The sequence below is a fragment of the Aquarana catesbeiana genome, linkage group LG12 (assembly GCF_042186555.1).
Source record: "Aquarana catesbeiana isolate 2022-GZ linkage group LG12, ASM4218655v1, whole genome shotgun sequence".
Taxonomy (NCBI): domain Eukaryota; kingdom Metazoa; phylum Chordata; class Amphibia; order Anura; family Ranidae; genus Aquarana; species Aquarana catesbeiana.
In genome coordinates, this window is record NC_133335.1 from 201,848,552 (window position 1) to 201,867,602 (window position 19,051).

The 19,051-nt window shown below is 42.4% G+C and overlaps 1 protein-coding gene across 1 annotated transcript in view; it reads right to left on the bottom strand.

Moving 5' to 3' along the window:
• IFT52 (intraflagellar transport 52) overlaps positions 1-19,051 on the bottom strand; it is a 65,775-nt gene that overhangs the window by 37,425 nt on the left and 9,299 nt on the right. The window contains exons 2-5 of the mRNA XM_073606494.1: positions 17,124-17,236; positions 10,512-10,599; positions 8,294-8,423; positions 6,027-6,102 (exon numbers count right to left, since the gene is read on the bottom strand). Coding sequence (XP_073462595.1) covers positions 6,027-6,102; positions 8,294-8,423; positions 10,512-10,599; positions 17,124-17,236 — 407 coding nt within the window. The remainder of the gene's footprint in view (positions 1-6,026; positions 6,103-8,293; positions 8,424-10,511; positions 10,600-17,123; positions 17,237-19,051) is intronic.

A 19,051-nucleotide genomic window follows, 5' to 3' on the forward strand; every position in this document is an offset into this window, starting at 1 on the left:
GGCATTTTATGGCCTTCAAAACTGTGATAGGTAGTGAGGAGTGAAATCAAAAATTTATGCCCTTTGAAATCCTGAAGGCGGTGCTTGGTTTTCGGGGCCCCGTACGCGGCTAGGCTCCCAAAAAGTCCCACACATGTGGTATCCCCATACTCAGGAGAAGCAGCTGAATGTATTTTGGGGTGCAATTCCACATATGCCCATGGCTTGTGTGAGCAATATATCATTTAGTGACAACTTTTTGTAATTTTTTTTTTTTTTTTTTTTTTTGTCATTATTCAATCACTTGGGACAAAAAAAAATAAATATTCAATGAGTTCAACATGCCTCTCAGCAATTTCCTTGGGGTGTCTACTTTCTAAAATGGGGTCATTTGGGGGGGTTTTGTACTGCCCTGCCATTTTAGCACCTCAAGAAATGACATAGGCAGTCATAAACTAAAAGCTGTGTAAATTCCAGAAAATGTACCCTAGTTTGTAGACGCTATAACTTTTGCGCAAACCAATAAATATACGCTTATTGACATTTTTTTTACCAAAGACATGTGGCCGAATACATTTTGGCCTAAATGTATGACTAAAATTGAGTTTATTGGATTTTTTTTATAACAAAAAGTAGAAAATATCATTTTTTTTCAAAATTTTCGGTCTTTTTCCGTTTTTAGCGCAAAAAATAAAAACAGCAGAGGTGATCAAATACCATCAAAAGAAAGCTCTATTTGTGGGAAGAAAAGGACGCAAATTTCGTTTGGTTACAGCATTGCATGACCGCGCAATTAGCAGTTAAAGCGACGCAGTGCCAAATTGTAAAAAGTGCTCTGGTCAGGAAGGGGGTAAATCCTTCCGGGGCTGAAGTGGTTAAATACAGTATGTTTGCAGATATTAGTTATTAGTGTCCCAATCAAGGTTGGATCAGGGTCTAAGGTCTATGGTGCAGCAACCAAAGATCTTTAACCAGCACTCTTAGGGTTCATTCACACGTGTGTTGATTATGAAGAATGAAGCAATGCTCATTAATGTGCCTATAGCATTTATGACGTGTATTTGAAGTGATGAAAAAGCGTCAAGAATGCTTGAAAAAAATGCCCATGAAAGTGTTGCTTTTCTAGTGGGAAGTGATGTCTAAAAGAAATGGTCTGCTTTGAGGTGGGGTTAGGTTGTGATGTGTTAGATATCTGTGTGAATTCTCTGCAAGATGAAGTTGTATACTTTGATCTCTTTGACATTTGGCTTGGACCAGCTCAACTTTGCTGAAACAAACAGCTTTGCCACTGGCAATAATGCCCAATGCCTCTGCTCCTACCTGGCACTGTCAGTATTACTGGCTGGCTTTAGGCCTGCACACAAACAAAGGGCGTTACCTCGTGGCTGATCTGTAGAAACAGGAAGTGGTTGGAGCCACTCTGTCCTAGCTCTCTATTATTTCCCAGTGCATTCTGGGATACTGGAACCTCCACCTTCTCTCCAAGTGCCCAGCTCTTTTTTAAATGCTTCAATAACACACAATAAATGCTGTTGCTGCTGTTAGAGTGGTTATAAAGCCTAAAAACATTTTTTACGCATCTGTATTCCCCCTCACTTGCCAAAGCTACTTGAAAACTCCTTTTATTAAACAGAAAAATGGTGACATTATGGAGGGGATTTACTACAAATGGTGCACACAGAATCTGGTGCAGTTTTGCCTACTAGCCAATCAGCTTCCAGATTGTATGGTTAGGCTGCTTTCACAGAGGCGCTTTACAGGCGCTATAGCGCTAAAAAATAGCACCTGTAAAGAGCCTCTCCTCTCACTCCAGTATGAAAGCCCAAGGGCTTTCACACTGGAGCGGTGTACTTGCAGGAAAAAAAAAAAAAGTCCTGCAAGCAGCATCTTTGCAGCGCTGTAGGAGCTGTTTATACACCACTCCTAAAGCGCCCCTGCCCATTGAAATCAATGGGCAGCCCCGAATGGGCAGTGCCTTTTTTGGCCGCTAGCGGGGGTTAAAAGCGATCCGCCAGCGGTCGAATAGCGCCACTAAAACGACGGTAAAGCGCCGCTACTGCCGACCCTTGCCCATCCTGGTGTGAAAGTAGCCTTAAAGCTTAATTGAACAAGCTGAAGTAAAGGCCCGTACACACGATAAGAAAATCAGAAGTTACATTTCGTTCAAACGATCTGCTGATTTTCAGATCGTTAGTATGGTGCGTTCCACAGCCGATTCCGAATTTTCGTACGATAACAACTGAATGTATAGGCTATAAAATTTTAATCGTACGTGAACAACATCCGATTTTTGTTTAATTAGTACAGTTTTTGTCCGAAAAAATTTGTAAGAGCAAGACAAGGCATGCTTGGAAACAAAAGTATAAATAAAAACAGTTCAACACATTACATCACTTCTGAAGTCGAATTCGGTCGTATGAAAATTTTCGTATGTGGAGTAACCTCTTCACTTTCCATAGGACACTAGCATGCAACAAACAACGGACAAAAATCTGATAATGTGTACCAGGCTTTAGAAGCGGATTATTATGCAAAGCTGCACCAGATTCTATGTGCACCGGTTTTAGTGACTCTGCCCCTACAAGTGAAAGAAAGGTTTGCTATAGTCAGGAGATAAAGGTGAATTGATCTGACTGCTGAAAGATCTTCCCATGAACATGCATGATTATTTCAGTCGAGCTTGCAAGTTTACTTGCAAACATGCTTTGAACCAACTTGATCTAATAGAAACAGTAGCAATAGTAACAATATTTTGTCAGAAAGACCTTCCAGCAATCAGAAATTCCAGCTGTCATCTCATGATCTATGGCTAGCTTTACACATACACTACAGTGCATCCAGAAAGTATTCACAGTGCTTCACTTTTTCCACATTTTGTTATGTTACAGCCTTATTCCAAAATGGATCAATTTAATTAATTCTCTCAAAATTCTATAAACAATACCCCATAATGACAACATGAAAGAAGTTTGTTTGAAAAACTTAGCAAATTTAGTAAAAAAAAAATATATCCATATCCCATGTACATAAGTATTCACAGCCTTTGCTCAATACTTTGTTGAAGCACTTTTGGCACCAATTACAGCCTCAAGTCTTTTTTGAGTATGATGCTTCAAGCTTGGCACACCTATTTTTGGGCAGGGCCTCAATTTTTCTTTGCAGGACCTCTGAAGCTTTTCATCAAGGTTTTCATTAAGGATGTCTCTATACATTGCTGCATTCACCTTTACCTCAATCCTGACTAGTCTCCCATTTCATTCCGCTGAAATACATTCCCACAGCATGATGTTGCCGCCACCATGCTTCACTGTAGTGATGGTATTGGCCAGGCCAAAGAGTTCAATCTTTGTTTCATCAGACCAGAGAATTTTGTTTCTCATGGTCTGAGAGTTCTTCAGGTGCCTTTTGGTAAACTCCAGGCGAGCTGTCATGTGTCCTTTACTGAGGAGTGGCTTCTGTCTGGCCACTTTACCATACAGGCCTGATTGGTGGAGTGCTGCAGAGATGGTTGTTCTTCTGGAAGGTACTCCTCTCTCCACAGAGGAACATTGGAGCTCTGTCAGAGTGACCATCGGGCTTCTTGGTCACCTCCCTCACTCAGTTTGGCCGGGCGGTCCCCTCTAAGAGTCCTGTTGGTTCCAAACTTCTTCTATTTACAAATAGAGGCCACTGTGCTCATTGGGACCTTCAATGCTGCAGAAATTTTTCTGCATCGTTCCCCAGATCTGTGCCTCGATACAATCCTGTTGGAGGTCTACAGATAATTCCTTGGACTTAGTGCCGGTTCACACGGGGGCGACTTGTCAGGCGACCTAGTCGCCTGACAAGTCGCCTCCCGTTCTGTACAATAGAACCGTTCTAATCGGAGCGATGCAAGTCGCTCCGACTTAGAAAAAGGTTCCTGTACTACTTTGGGGGCGACTTGCATAGACTTCTATACAGAAGTCGTTTTGCAAGTCGCCGTGGCAGTCGTGTGCAGGTCGCCTCGGTGAGGCGACCTGCAAGTCGTGCCGCCCCTAGTGTGAACCGAGCCTTAATGGCTTGGTTTAGGCTCTGTGCACAGGTGTGTTCCTTTCCAAATCATGTCCAATCAACTGAATTTACCACAGGTGGACTCCAATCAAGTTGTAGCAACATCTGAAGGATGATCAGTGGAAACAGGATGCCCCTGAGCTCAATTTTGAGAGTGTCATTGCAAAGGCTGTAAATACTTATGTACATGTGTTTTTTTTTGTTTTATTTTATACATTTTTAAAGATTTCAAGCAAACATCTTTCACGTTGTCATTATGGGATATAAAGAAAAAGGCTGTAACATAACAAAATGTGGAAAAAGTGAAGTACTGTGAATTCCTTCCTGGATGTACTGTAGATTACCAAAAGTATTGGAACGCCTGTCTTTACACGCACATGAACTTTAATTGCATCCCAGTCTTATGCCGCGTACACACGGTCGGACATTGTTCGGACATTCTGACAACAAAATCCTAGGATTTTTTCCGACGGATGTTGGCTCAAACTTGTCTTGCATACACGGTCACACAAAGTTGTCGGAAAATCCGATCATTCTGAACGCAGTGATGTAAAACACGTACATTGGGACTATAAACGGGGCAGTAGCCAATAGCTTTCATCTCTTTATTTATTCTGAGCACGCGTGGCACTTTGTGCGTCGGATTTGTGTACACACGATCGGAAATTCCGACAACGGATTTTGTTGTCGGAAAATGTTATAGCCTGCTCTCAAACTTTGTGTGTCGGAAAATCCGATGGAAAATGTGCGATGGAGCCCACACATGGTCGGAATTTCTGACAACAGGGTCCTATCACACATTTTCCGTCGGAAAATCCGACCGTGTGTACGGGGCATTAGTCCGTAGGGTTCAATATTGAGCTGGCCCACCCTTTCCAGCTAGAACAGCTTCAACTCTTCTGGGAAGGATGTCCACAAGGTTTAGGAGTGTATCTATGGGAATAATTTGACCATTCTTCCAGAAGCGCATTTGTGAGGTCAGGCACTGATGTTGGAGGAGAAGGCCTGGCTCACAGTCTCCACTCTAATCCCAAAGGTGTTCTATCAGGTTGAGGCCAGTCATGTTCCTCCACCACAAACTCACTCATCTATGTCTTTATGGACCGTGATTTGTGCACTGGTGCGCAGTCATGTTGACATAGGAAATGGACATCCCTAAACTGTTCCCACAAGGTTGGGAGCATGAAATTGTCCAAAATGTCTTGGTATGCTGACGCCTTAAGAGTTCCCTTCAATGGAACTAAGGGGCCAAGCCCAACCCCTAAAAAAAAAAAAAAAAAAAAAAAGAAACCCACCCCACATTATAATCCCCCCTCCACCAAATGATTTGGACCAGTGCACAAAGCAAGGTCCATAAAGACATGAATGAGCGAGTTTGGGGTGGAAAAACTTGACTGGCCTGTACAGAGTCCTGACCTCAACCTGATAGAACACCATCTGGATGAATTAGAGTGGAGATTGCGAGCCAGGCCTTCTCTTTCACATCAGTGCCTGACCTCACAAATGCTCTTCTGGAAGAATGGTCAAACATTCCCATAGAGTAGACAGACACACTACTAGACCTTATGGACAGCCTTCCCAGAAGAGTTGAAGCTGTTAAAGCTGCAAAGGGTGGACCAACTCAATATTGAAGCCTACGGACTAAGACTGGATGCCATTAAAGTTCATGTGCGTGTAAAGGCAGGCATCTCAATACTTTTGGTAATAGAGTGTATATGATTTCAGGTTTTAGTGTGTACAATAGGTTGTACTTCCCAAATTTAACTAGAGGAAATATTACAGGGCAGAGTGATCCTCAGCCTTCATGTCTGCAATCACTCATGCACTTATATAACAGTTACACCCCTTATATAAATGTGAGCTAAAATTATGAGGCCAAAGATCACATCAATAGAAATTAAGCATGTACTCATGGTTTTTTTTTTTTTTTTTTTTTTCAAACAACATTTGTTAATCATTAATTTCTCCAATCAGCCGAGAACACCTATTTTAACTGTGTTTTCTGCCAAACTTACCGATTTAACACTCCATTGGAGATGAGTGCCTCCTTAGGGTGGAAATACTTGTAGTAAACATTTCTTACAACTGAATCTTTAATTAAAAAAAGAAAAAAGTAAGAAAGAAAATTTGTAGATTAAGTCAAGCAAAGCCTCATAAAACAATGCTACTAACAGCACTTCCCACACATACCCACAGGTACACATGTACATTTGGTGGTTAAATTATAGACCAACTCAAGGTTTGGAACTTGCCTACCCATGCAATGATCTTCGATTCAATGATGTGAGATTAGCTCATTAGGACTGAAAAATTGTCCAGATGTGATCGATTGCTTGAGTCGATCAGATCAATAGCAAGCATCGATCTGATCTCTTTTGCTGAACAAATCTTACAAGAAGATTTTCATTGCAAGCAAGCATAGGCATGAGGTTTGCCGATTGGAGAGCTCTAACTCAGGAGAAGGTGTATCAGACCCCTGCAGAGAAACCACTGCTTCCACATAGAAAGCCAGGGTCCCTTTCTATTATTATTATTATTATACAGGATTTATATAGCGCCAACAGTTTGCGCAGCGCTTTACAACATGGGGCAGACAGTACACTTACAATACAAATCAATACAGGAGGGATCAGAGGGCCCTGCTCGTTAGAGCTTACAATCTAGAAGGGAGGGTCAAGTGGAGACAAAATGTAATAACTGTGGGGGATGCGCTGATGGGAAGAAAAAAAAAAAAAAAAAAAAAGTACAGTTGTTAGGTGTGGGTAGGATAGGCTTCTCTGAAGAGAAGGGTTTTCAGGGATCTTCTGAAAGCTAATAAAGTAGGAGATAAGCGGACAGATTGTGGTAAGGAGTTCCATAGGATTGGAGAGGCTTTGGAAAAGGCCTGGAGGCGAGCATGGGAGGAGGTGACAAGGGAGCTAGAGAGCAGGAGGTCTTGAGAGGAACAAAGAGAACGAGTAGGTTGGTATTTAGAGACTAAGCAAGTGATGTAGCTGGGGGCGAAATTGTGGATGGCTTTGTACGTAGTTGTTAGAATTTTGAATTTAATTCTTTGGCCGAGCGGAAGCCAGTGGAGGGATTGACAGAGAGGAGTGGCAGACACAGAGCGATTGGTAAGGTGGATGAGTCTGGCAGCGGCATTCATAATGGATTGAAGAGGTGATAGACTATGTAGAGGTAAGCCAATGAGAAGGGAGTTGCAGTAGTCAAGGCAAGAGATGACCAGCGAGTGAATTAAGAGCTTTGTTGTGTCATTGGTTAGAAAGGAGCGTATTTTGGAGATGTTGCGGAGGTTGAGGCGGCAAGATTTGGACAGTGATTGGATGTGTTGCTTGAAGGAGAGTTCAGAGTCTAGGACTACACCTAGAACCTTGGCATGTGGGGATGGGCTTAGAGTTGTGCCATCGATTTTGACAGAGAGATCTGGGGAAGAGGCATGGGGGGGGGGGGGGATTAAAAAGTTCGGTTTTGGCTAGATTGAGTTTAAGTGGTGAGACATCCAGACTGATATATCTGAGAGTAAATTACTGATACGTGAGGAGACAGAGGGAGTGAGCTGAGGGGTAGAGAAATAGATTTGGGTGTCATCAGCGTAGAGGTGGTATTGGAAGCCATGGGAGGCCATCAGTTGACCCAGGGAGGCAGTGTAGATTGAAAATAGTAGAGGTCCAAGAACAGAACAAGGAAGAGGAGAGGAGGAAGTAGAGTTATAAGAAACACTAAAGGTGCGGTTGGATAAGTAGGAGGAGAACCAGCGAAGTGTACAGTCACGGAGACCAAAGGCGTGTAGTTTTTTGAGGAGGAGGGGGTGGTCAACCGTATCAAAGGCAGCAGAGAGGTCCAGGAGTAGGAGTACAGAATAGTGTCGATTGGTTTTGGCCGTTAGTAGATCGTTTGTTAGTTTTAGGAGAGCAGTTTCTGTGGAGTGTTGAGGACGAAATCCAGACTGAAGGGGATCGAGAAGGCCATTATCAGCGAGGTGGACGCTCAGTCGGTTGTAGACCAGACGTTCGAGGAGTTTGGATAAGAAGGGGAGCATGCTTGCAAGGAATTTTGAATCAGGCTGTAGTTGTCATCTAAATAAAATGAACACCATCTGTTTTGATGCTCCTCCATTGTATTTAGTCGATTTAAACCGAAAGCTCAACTGGGCTTTGGGGTTGCACTTACACATATCAGTTATCATGTTTTAGTCCACTTTGTAGTTTTGCCCTTAGCTTTGCTGTATCCTAGTTACAGTATTCCTGCCACATGAATAACAAGCAGCAAGAAGAGTGCTTACCTGTATTTACCATGACACCATACTCCTCCAATAGAAAGTTTACATTGGTGTCATATTTGGACTCTCCTCCCTCACCCAGCATCACTAGAATGCGACCTCCTTTCTCCATGTATTGTTTCAGTGCTTCAAACTGTAGGATGAGAGGTAAAAGTAAGCACCTAAAACCTGACAATCATTTGCTTGGCTAAGTGCTGTTGTTGGATGTGTTGTCCAGTACAGGAAAAAAGAAGGGACATGAGAAAAACACACTGATCAGCCATAACTTTATGATCACTGACAGGTTAACTGAATAACATTGATTAAAAAAGGAGAAGTCCCATCTGAGCTTGTTTGGCTGTACTTCTCCTATGGGTTACAACAGGAGTGCAATTCGTTTTGCACTCCTGTGACCCGTTTTCAGCAGAGAGCGGTCTGAAGTCCCACAGAACGTCACACAGATTAAGCCAGGCACCACGTCATCCCAACAATAAAGTCTGGATCTGCCAGGTGCCTGGACTGATTGCCGTCTTCAGTCTCTCTGAGAGGCTGAGACTGCCGCACCCCGCCCCTCCACAGCTCAGCGCAACAGTGAGCATGGGAAGGGCAGAGCAGAGAGCTGCTGACTGACAGTCTGCAGCTCTCTGCTTGGATAGCTGGGAGAACCGAGCCATTAGCGGTGTTCGATTGCTCGGTTCTCAGTGTTGGAGGCAGCGGGGGACAGATGCACCTAGACAAGTATGATTCTGTAAAAAAAAAAAAAACACCACACACCACACAACAATGGCATCTGAAAGTTAATGTGATATATTAGGCAGCAAGTAAACATGTTTTCCATGTCGATGTGTTGAAAGCATAAAAAAATAAAAATAAAAATAAAATAAATAAATGGGATCGCAGTAGTTTGTGGTGTATGGGGCGGTACATGGGCAGGTTGCCCATTCTGATCTGTATCCAAGGACAAAAACGCCTACAGTGGGCATCAGAACTGGAACACAGAGGAACGGAAGGAGGCTTGGTCTGATGAATCACATATTTTTTACATCACGTGGATGGCCGTGTGCCAATGGCCAGTGGTTAATATCACTGAAATGAATATGAATTTTCAGCCATTATTGGCACATTTAGAGCAAGAAAAGCTCAAGAAAAATGCATCCCGTAAACATTCTATGCATGTCTTCACAGTGGTCTGTTGCTCTTCCATTGTGGTGGACCAATGAAAACCACACCATAAAGCACAGTAAAATCGTGGCAAAAAAAAAAAAAAAAAAAAAAAAAATCACAGCAAAATCTTGCGACATGTGTAAAGGCATCTAGGCCTGCGTTAATGTTAGGCGCATTTAGCGCTTGAGTGTGAAGTCATTTCAGGCAGCTTTAACATGCCTACATGTTACAAGCGTTGAGTGTTTTTTTTTCTGCCAAAACACCGCTGATAGGAGGAAATGTGCCTAGGGGAGCCAATGCGTCCAGTGTGCACAAGGCCTTATGATTGTGAAAAGGAGTAAAGTGAAAATAAAAGTGTGGGACATGAAAAAAAATAAAACATCCATACTCACCTAGGTGGTCACAGCATCTGTCCTCTGCCGCCCAAGAGAACTGAGCAATCAAAAACCGCTGATCGCTCAGTTCTCGGTCTTCAGTGAGCCGCTGACTATCAGTCAACAGCTCTCTGCTCTGCCCCTTCAGATCTCACTGGATCACCAAGCTGCGCAGGCAGTGGGAGCAGCTGGCTCAGTCTCTCAGCGGTTTGCTGAGAGGCCAAGTCAGCTGGTGCTCAGGCATCTGGGTGGATCCCGACATTAAAGTCAGGATCCCTCCAGACTCTGGACCAACTCCGTGATGTCAGCCGACAGCAGACTTTAGACTGCTACTGGGTAAATACGGGTCACAAGAATAGAGAACAAAGTTCTCTCCTGTGATCTAATGAAGAAGTAGAGCCAAAAGAGTTTTGACACAGGATGCCGCCATTAAGACACCTACCCACGTAGAAATCTCCAATGGAAGCAGAAACTTTTGAACTCCTAAACTAGTATTTCGAGGCAGATTTTCTCCTGTTCAGTTACAGCAAATACGGTCTCATCACATACCGGTAATTAGGACGTGGCAAGAGTTTATGAAAAGTGGACAAATTCAGGTTTTTCAGTTAAGTACTGATATGACACGTTCCCTTTAAAAACAAACAGGGAATCCCCTCAAAATAGGGAGTTGCCCCTTTATATCATGAAAGAAATAGCAGACTCACCTCAGCGGCTGTGAACTTCTCCCTGGGCCCTGCAGTAATCCAGAGCTTCACTCCCATCATCTTCTCTGCAGTAATGTCATCTTTCAAACTGGAGCAAATAAAGAGAAGGTAGAAATTACAAGAGCTGCTCTACTCTGATGGTGAAGACTCATTTTTCTGAAGCCGCAATAACTTCTCAAAGTCTCAACCCTCCTCCTGAAACATGACTGACCTATGCCTGAACTCTGAGGCAGCTTGAATATATCCCTATTCATTCTCATTACATGAAATATGACATTGTTCTGTGCCACCTAAAATTCCAGGTATTGCTTACCAAACCAGACGACTCTTCAAAATTACATGTATACACGTGTATCGCCCTCTGATTGAGAAAGCCCAATCAGAGGGCAATGCGCTTGTAGAGGGGAGGAGCAGAGCCCGTGAGGTCACGCAGCCACAGTGGTGAGCAGTACTATACAGAGCTGTTTTTAACTGAATATCTTGTAAGTGTTTTTTTAATTGGGGCATTTTAACCTCTTCAGCCCTAGAAGATTTTACCCCCTTCCTAACTAGAGCACTTTTTGCGATTCGGCACTGTGTCGCTTTAACTGACAATTGCGCAGTCCTGCGACGTTACACCCAAACAAAATTGATGTCCTTTTTTTCCCACAAATAGAGCTTTCTTTTGGTGGTATTGATCACCTCTGCAGTTTTTATTTTTTGCGCCATAAAACAAAAAAAATAAAAAAGGTGCGACAATTTTGAAAAAAAAAAAAAAAAAAATATGTATGCAATATTTTTTACCTTTTGCTATAATAAATATCCCCCAAAAATATATAAAAAAAAAACTATTTTTTTCCTCAGTTTAGGCCGATATGTATTCTTCTACATATTTTTGGTAAAAAACACAATAAAGCGTATATTGATTGGTTTGCTCAAAAAGTTATAGTGTCTACAAAATAGGAGATAGTTTTAGGTCATTTTTATTATTAGTGATGGCAGCGATCTGCGATTTTTAATCGGGACTGCGACATTATGGCGGACACTTGACACTATTTTGGTAATTTATACAGCGATCAGTGCGATAAAAATGCACCGATTACTGCAATTACTGCTCCCGATGACAGGGAGCGGTGATCTCAGTCATGTCACAAGGCAGAACAGGGAAATGCCTTGTTTAGATAGGCACTTCCCCGTTCTGTGGCTCCGTGACACGACCGCCGGACATCGAGTCCCACGGGCACGGTCATGCTGTACGCGGCGCACCTGCTAGCCGCGCCTCTTAAAGGGGGCGTACAGGTACGCCCATTTGCCCACTGCTGCCATTGTGCCGACGTATATCGGCGTGCAGCGGTCAGCAAGTGGTTAATAAATGTTGCAAACGAAGAGCACTATGTATCCTCTATTGTTGCATTAATGTGGAGCCATAGCCCATCAGGAATACCGAGTGGTGTGGAGCTGGTGTGGAGGAAGCAGAAAAAGCAGTGGGGCAGTTTATATGAGAGATCTTTCTTGCGATCCCCCTGGGAGGCTACTGATTGGAAAGTGGATACAGAGTAGCTGGTCGGATGTGGAAGAGATGAGACCATAGCTGAAAGAAAGGAATTGTTTTGGAGTCTGACTCATGTATGAGGTGAGCAGGTATAACGGCTGGTGAAGGTGTGCACATAATCTGCTGAGGACATGATTTGCACAGTGGTGGATGATATATGAATTGGGAAGTCACAATAATTCAACGCAGAAAAGTTTCAGCATTTGAACTTTAAATTGTACACATTATTATATAGATTTATTAATTTGAATATAATTTGATGACAATGGATATTTCACATGATACATTAATAGTGTTGGTAAAAACTCTTCAGAATTGAAAGCAAGGAGAGACTCCAGCCAGATGATCTGTGAGTAAAAGCAGAACGTTTACACTTGCGTACACAAGTTAAACACACAGTGAACCCCTTGATAACATTCCTGATCACTTCTGTCACCCAGCTAGTGTCATTAGTGCAGTATTATCACTGATCACTGTATTAGTGTCACTAGCAATGTCAGTGTCAGTCAGTTAGCGCCAGACTGTCCACCACACTATCACAGTCACAATACTGTGTTTCCTCTAAAATAAGACCTACCCCAAAAATTAAACCTAGTGTTATTTTCCAGGAGGGCTGCAATATAAGCCCTACTCCGAAAATAAGCCCTAGCTTAAAATGCTTGTAAAATCCTATAATCCACTCTATTACAGTAGTATATATAATGTACAATGTGTGCGTTTCTGTAATATAATTGCGGGGGAAAAGAGCTCCGGCGGGTTAACAGAAGTGCAGAGCAGCGCTATAACGAAGGTATTTGGCACAATTATATTACAGAAACATACAGTAGTATATAATGTACAATGTGTAATAGAGTGGATTAAAGGATTTTACAAGCATTTTAACTCGGTTCACACTGGGGATTCCTGATAGGCATGGAGGGAGAGGGGGAGAGAAGACAGCACATTACATGGCAAGACCTACCCCGAAAATAAGCCCTACTGTGTCTTTTGTTGCCAAAATTAATATAAGACCCAGGCTTATTTTCGGGGAAACACGGTATAAGAAGAAGATGATCACCGCCATTATTAGTATAGTGTCTGAATGGATTAGTACAGTGAGGGAAAAAAGTATTTGATCCCCTGACGATTTTGTACGTTTGCCCACTAACAAAGAAATGATCAGTCTATAATTTTAATGGTAGGTTTATTTTAACAGTGAGAGACAGAACAACAACAAAAAAAATCTAGAAAAACGCATTTCAAAAAAAGTAAAAATTTTGATTTGCATTTTAATGAGCAAAATAAGTATTTGATCTCCTATCAAGCAGAAGGATTTCTGGCTCCCAGGTGTCCTCTATACAGGTAACAAGCTTAGATTAGGAGCACTCTTCTAGCCTAAGTTCACATTGGAACGATTTGACATGTAATCAGCAGCAATGGCACTGTCCGAATCTGTGTGATGCCACATTTGCGGCCCTGCACCAATTCCCAAAAGTAGTTTCTGTACTACTTTTGGCAACTTCGGGGTGCGATTTCCATAGACATCTGTGCAGCAACCTGCACAGATGTTTCTGAAATCACCTGAAGTCGGGACTGACATGCAGGTATGAAATTGTGTATGTTCAGCTGAACTCGCACAATTTAATTCCCGCTGTCATTGTGTGAACCAAGGCTTAAAAGGGAATGAGCCTAATCTCAGCTTGTTACCTGTATTAAAAAAAAAAAAAAAAAAAAAACACACACACACACGACACCTGTCCAAAGAAGCAATCGATCAGATTCCAATCTCTCCACCATGGCCAAGACCAAAGAGCTGTCCAAGGATGTCGAGGACAAGATTGTAAACCTACACAGAGCTACAAGACCATCGCCAAGCAGCTTGGTGAGAGGGTGACAATAGTTTGTGCGATTATTCGAAAATGGAAGAAACAAAATTAACTGTCAATCTCCCTCGGTCTGGGGCTCCATGCAAGATCTCACCTCATGGAGTTTCAATGATCATGAGAACGGTGAGGAATCAGCAGAGAACTACATGGGAGAATCTTGTTAATGATCTCAAGGCAGCTGGGACCATAGTCACCAAGAAAATAATTGGTAACACACTACGCTGTGAAGGACTGAAATTCTGCAGCACCCGCAAGGTCCCCCTGCTCAAGAAAGCACATGTACAGGCCGGTCTGAAGTTTGCTAATGAACATCTGAATGATTCAGAAGAGAACTGGGGGAAAGTGTTGTGGTCAGATGAGACCAAAATCAAGCTCTTTGGCATCAACTCAACTCGCTATGTTTGGAGGAGGAGGAATGCTGCCTATGACCCCAAGAACACCATACCACCGTCAAACATGGAGGTGGAAACATTAAGCTTTGGAAGTGTTTTTCTGCTAAGGGGACAGGACAACTTCACCACATCAAAAGGACGATGGACGGGGCCCATGTACTGTCAAATCTTGGGTGAGAACCTCCTTCCCTCAGCCAGGGCATTGAAAATGGGTCATGGATGGGTATTCCAGCATGACAATAACCCAAAACACATGGCCAAGGCAACAAAGGAGTGGCTCAAGAAAAAAAGTACACTAAGGTCCTGGAGTGGCCTAGCCAGTCTTCAGACCTTAATCCCATAGAAAATATGTGGAGGGAGCTGAAGGTTCGAGTTGCCAAACATCAGACTCGAAACCTTAATAACCTTGAGAGGAGGTGGTCAACTACAAGAAACGTCTGACCTCTGATTGCCAAAAAGGGTTTTGCCACCAAGTACCAAGTCATGTTTTGTGAAGGGGTCAGATACTCATTTCACTCACTGAACGCAAATCAATTTATAAAAAATTTGAAATCTGTTTTTCTGGATATTTTTGTTGTTATTCTGTCTCTCGCTGGTAAAATAAACCTACCATTAAAATGATAGACTGATCATTCATTTGTCAGTGGACAAACGTACAAAATCAGCAGGGGATCAAATACTTTTTTCCCCTCACTGTATCTTGATCATGACTATAAAAATGCATCCTAATCACTGCCAGCACTTGTGACATAGAATACTTTTTTGCCTAAATTTATAAAGACATTTGATTTTTATTGAATATGTTTTATAACAGAAGGCAGAAAATAAAATAGGGTTTTTATTTTGTTCTCAAAATGTTTATTTTTATATAATAAAAAAAAAACAAACAAACAAACAAAGGTAATCAAATGCCCTCCCCCCCAAAAAAAGCTCTATTGTGTGAAATAATTAAATAGATTAAAATTTGTGTACAGTGTTTCATGACCGTGCAATTGCCAGTTAAAGTGCTGAATAGCAAAAAATGGTTCGGTCATGAAGGAGGTAAAACCTTCCAGAGGTCAAATGGTTAACAGACCAAACAGAAGTAAAAAAAGCAAAAACGTCATTGTTAGGGTACACACACACACACACACTATAATTTATATAACAGCAAGTATAGTATCTCACAAAAGTGAGTACACCCCTCACATTTTTGTAAATATTTTATTATATCTTTTCATGTAACACTGAAGAAATGACACTTTGCTACAATGTAAAGTAGTGAGTGTACATCTTGTATAACAGTGTAAATTTGCTGTCCCTCAAAATAACTCAACACACAGCCATTAATGTCTAAACCGCTGGCAACTAAAGTAAGTACGTCCAACTTGTGCCCAATTAGCCATTTTCCCTCCCCGTTGTCATGTGACTCATTAGTGTTACAAGGTCTCAGGTGTGAGTGGGGAGCAGGTGTGTTAAATTTGGTGTTATCGCTCTCACTCTCTCATACTGGTCACTGGACGTTCAACATGACACCTAATGGCAAAGAACTCTCTGAAGATCTGAAAAAAATAATTGTTGCTCTACATAAAGATGACCTAGGCTATAAGAAGATCGCCAAGACCCTGAAACTGTGCACGTGCTCAGCGTCATATACAGAGGTTGTCTTTGGGAAACAGCTGTACGAGTTCTGTCAGCATTGCTGCAGCTTGTCAGTGCTCAGACCATACGCCGCACGCTGCATCAAATTGGTCTGCATGGCTGTCGTCCCAGAAGGAAGCCTCTTCTAAAGATGATGCACAAGAAAGCTCGCAAACAGTTTGCTGAAGACAAGCAGACTAAGGACATGGATTACTGGAACCATGCCCTGTGGTCTGAGGACACCAAGATAAACTTACTTGGTTCAGATGGTGTCAAGCATGTGTGGCGTCAACAAGGTAAGGAGTACAAAGACAAGTGTGTCTTGCCTACAGTCAAGCATGGTGGTGGGAGTGTCAAGGTCTGGGGCTGCATGAGTGCTGCCGGCACTGGGGAGCTACAGTTCATTGAGGGAACCATGAAAGCCGACATGTACTGTGACATACTGAAGTAGAGCATTATCCCCTCCATACAGAGACTGGACTGCAGGGCAGTATTCCAACATGAGAACGACCCCAAACACACCTCCAAGATGACCACTGCCTTGCTAAAGAAGCTGAGGGTAAAGGTGATGGACTGGTCAAGCATGTCTCCAGACCTAAACCCTATTGAACATCTGTGGGGCATCCTCAAATGGAAGGTGGAGGAGCACAAGGTCTCTAACATCCACCAGCTCTGTGATGTCATCATGGAGGAGGGGAAGAGGACTCCAGTGACAACCTGTGAAGCTCTGGTGAACTCCATGCCCAAGAGGGTTAAGGCAGTGCTGGAAAATAATGGTGGCCACACAAAATATTGACACTTTGGGCCCAATTTGGACATTTTCACTTAGGGGTGTACTCACTTTTGTTGCCAGCGGTTTAGACATTAATGGCTGTGTGTTGAGTTATTTTGAGGGGACAGCAAATTTACACTGTTATACAATCTGTACACTCACTACTTTACATTGTAGCAAAGTGTCATTTCTTCAGTGTTGTCACATGAAAAGATTTAATAAAATATTTACGAAAATGTGAGGGGTGTACTCACTTGTGAGATACTGTAGAATTACAGATTGGCGTTATGGGAATTGGTCCCTAAACCAGAAATCCCGCTGAAACAAATCTGAAAAGAATTTTTGGAAAAACTCCAAACAACATTTCTGCACAGCTCTGCCCTTTTAATGTCTTGTGGTAACTTGTAATGCCATCCAGAACAAAGCTATTACCTTTGTATTTTCCAGGTGCTTCTCAGTCTTTTCTGGAAAGATTTGAAGCCTCCAGCCTCATTCTTTGACACATTAAATAAAATGGTGTTTCCATTTTCATTATCAGATGGAACCTGGAAGAAGAAAAATATAAAGGGAAATAGAAACAGGAAAAAAAAACAACTGGCAAAGTTTTTTTTTTTGTAAATAAAACACACACACCACAAGTATTTGGCCCGCTGAGAAGAATTAAATGCAGGTAGTGTGCGTTTAGCGCATACATCAGTGCACATGTGGGTACCTTACACGATCCCCACTGCATAACTGCGTACAGCTGCATCTTAAAATTCTCCTCAATGCCCGGCAGTACTGGGAACGCCATCACACAGACTCTGAGCGCTGTACAGCCACAAGCATGAAGCCTTTATGTAGAACACTTCCTGCATTGTCTAGATTGTTGGCCCCTTTCCCTCTGATTGATTTGCATGTGATCCTGCTTTTCGCATATGGTACCCCATTCACTTGAATGGGCTCCCCTACGCGTGTTTGTCTTCACGCTATTTGTGTCCTGTCGCTCGACAATCACATTACGTTTGGGGTGCCATTGAAGGAAAATGGCACCCAAACGTACGCAGCACATTGTGCTGCGCTTTCAATGCGATTCTGCCCACAATCCCAAATCGCAAGATGTGAATGGGGCCTTAAAGCAGACCTTTAGTGATTTTTCCATCTATTAAATCTTCTGCTCTTGTTGTTTTAACTTTGCATAGTAAAACTTTTTTTCCTTCCAGTAAATACCTTATACAACCCACTTCCTGTTTGGTTATTAGCCTAGGCCAGTGATAGCAAACCTTGGCACTCCAGATGTTTTGAAACTACATTTCCCATGATGCTCAACTACACTGCAGAGCGCATGAGCATCATGGGAAACGTAGTTCCAAAACATCTGGGGTGCCAAGGTTCGCAGTCACTGACCTAGGCTTATGACATCATGCACAGCTCTCTCTCTCTTACTCTTGTGAGAGTTTGCGAGGAAGGGAGGGGGGGGAGTGAGTCATAAGAGGGTCAATGAGAGCTGCAGAGCTGGAGATGTGCTTCTGTGTAAATCCAGGAATTTGCGGTTAAAATGGATGGAGCCAGACTCAGTGGAGGGAGATTTCTGCAGCATATTTGGCAAGTACAGAATCACAGTATACAGAAAATAATCCCACTTCTTGACCAGGCCATTTTTTGCGATACGGCACTGCGTCTCTTTAACTGACAATTGCGCGGTCGTGCGACGCTATAACCAAACAAAATGGATGTCCTTTTTTCCCCCACAAATAGAGCTTTCTTTTGGTGGTATTTGATCACCTCTGTGTTTTTGTTTGTTTGTTTATAGCGCAAACAATAAAACAAAAACAAAAAAAAAAGCAACAATTTTGAAATAAATACTTTTTTTTTTACTTTCCGTTATAAAACATTTCCAAAAAAAAAATAAAATCAATCTATTCATCAGTTTAGGCCGATATATATTCTGCTATTTTTTTTTTTTTTAAATTATTATTATTAAACATATCGCAATAAGTGTATATTGGTTTTCGCAAAAGTTATCGCATCTACAAAATAGGGGATAGATTTATGGCATTTTTATTTCATTTTTACTAGTAATGGTGGCGATCAGTGATGGTTAGCGGGACTGCGACATTGCGGCGGACAGATCGGACACCTAACTGACATTTTTGAGGGAAACGGTGACATTATTACAGTAAGCAGTGCTAAAAATATGCACTGACATTGTACTAATGACACTGGCAGGGAAGGGGTTAACATCAGAGGCGATCAAGGGGTTAAATGTGTTCCCTAACTGTGCGGGGGACTGTGTGACTGGGGAAACACGGAGATCCATCTTCCTGCTTAGCAGAAATACAGGATCTGTGATCTCCCCTGTCAGAACAGAGATCTGCCTT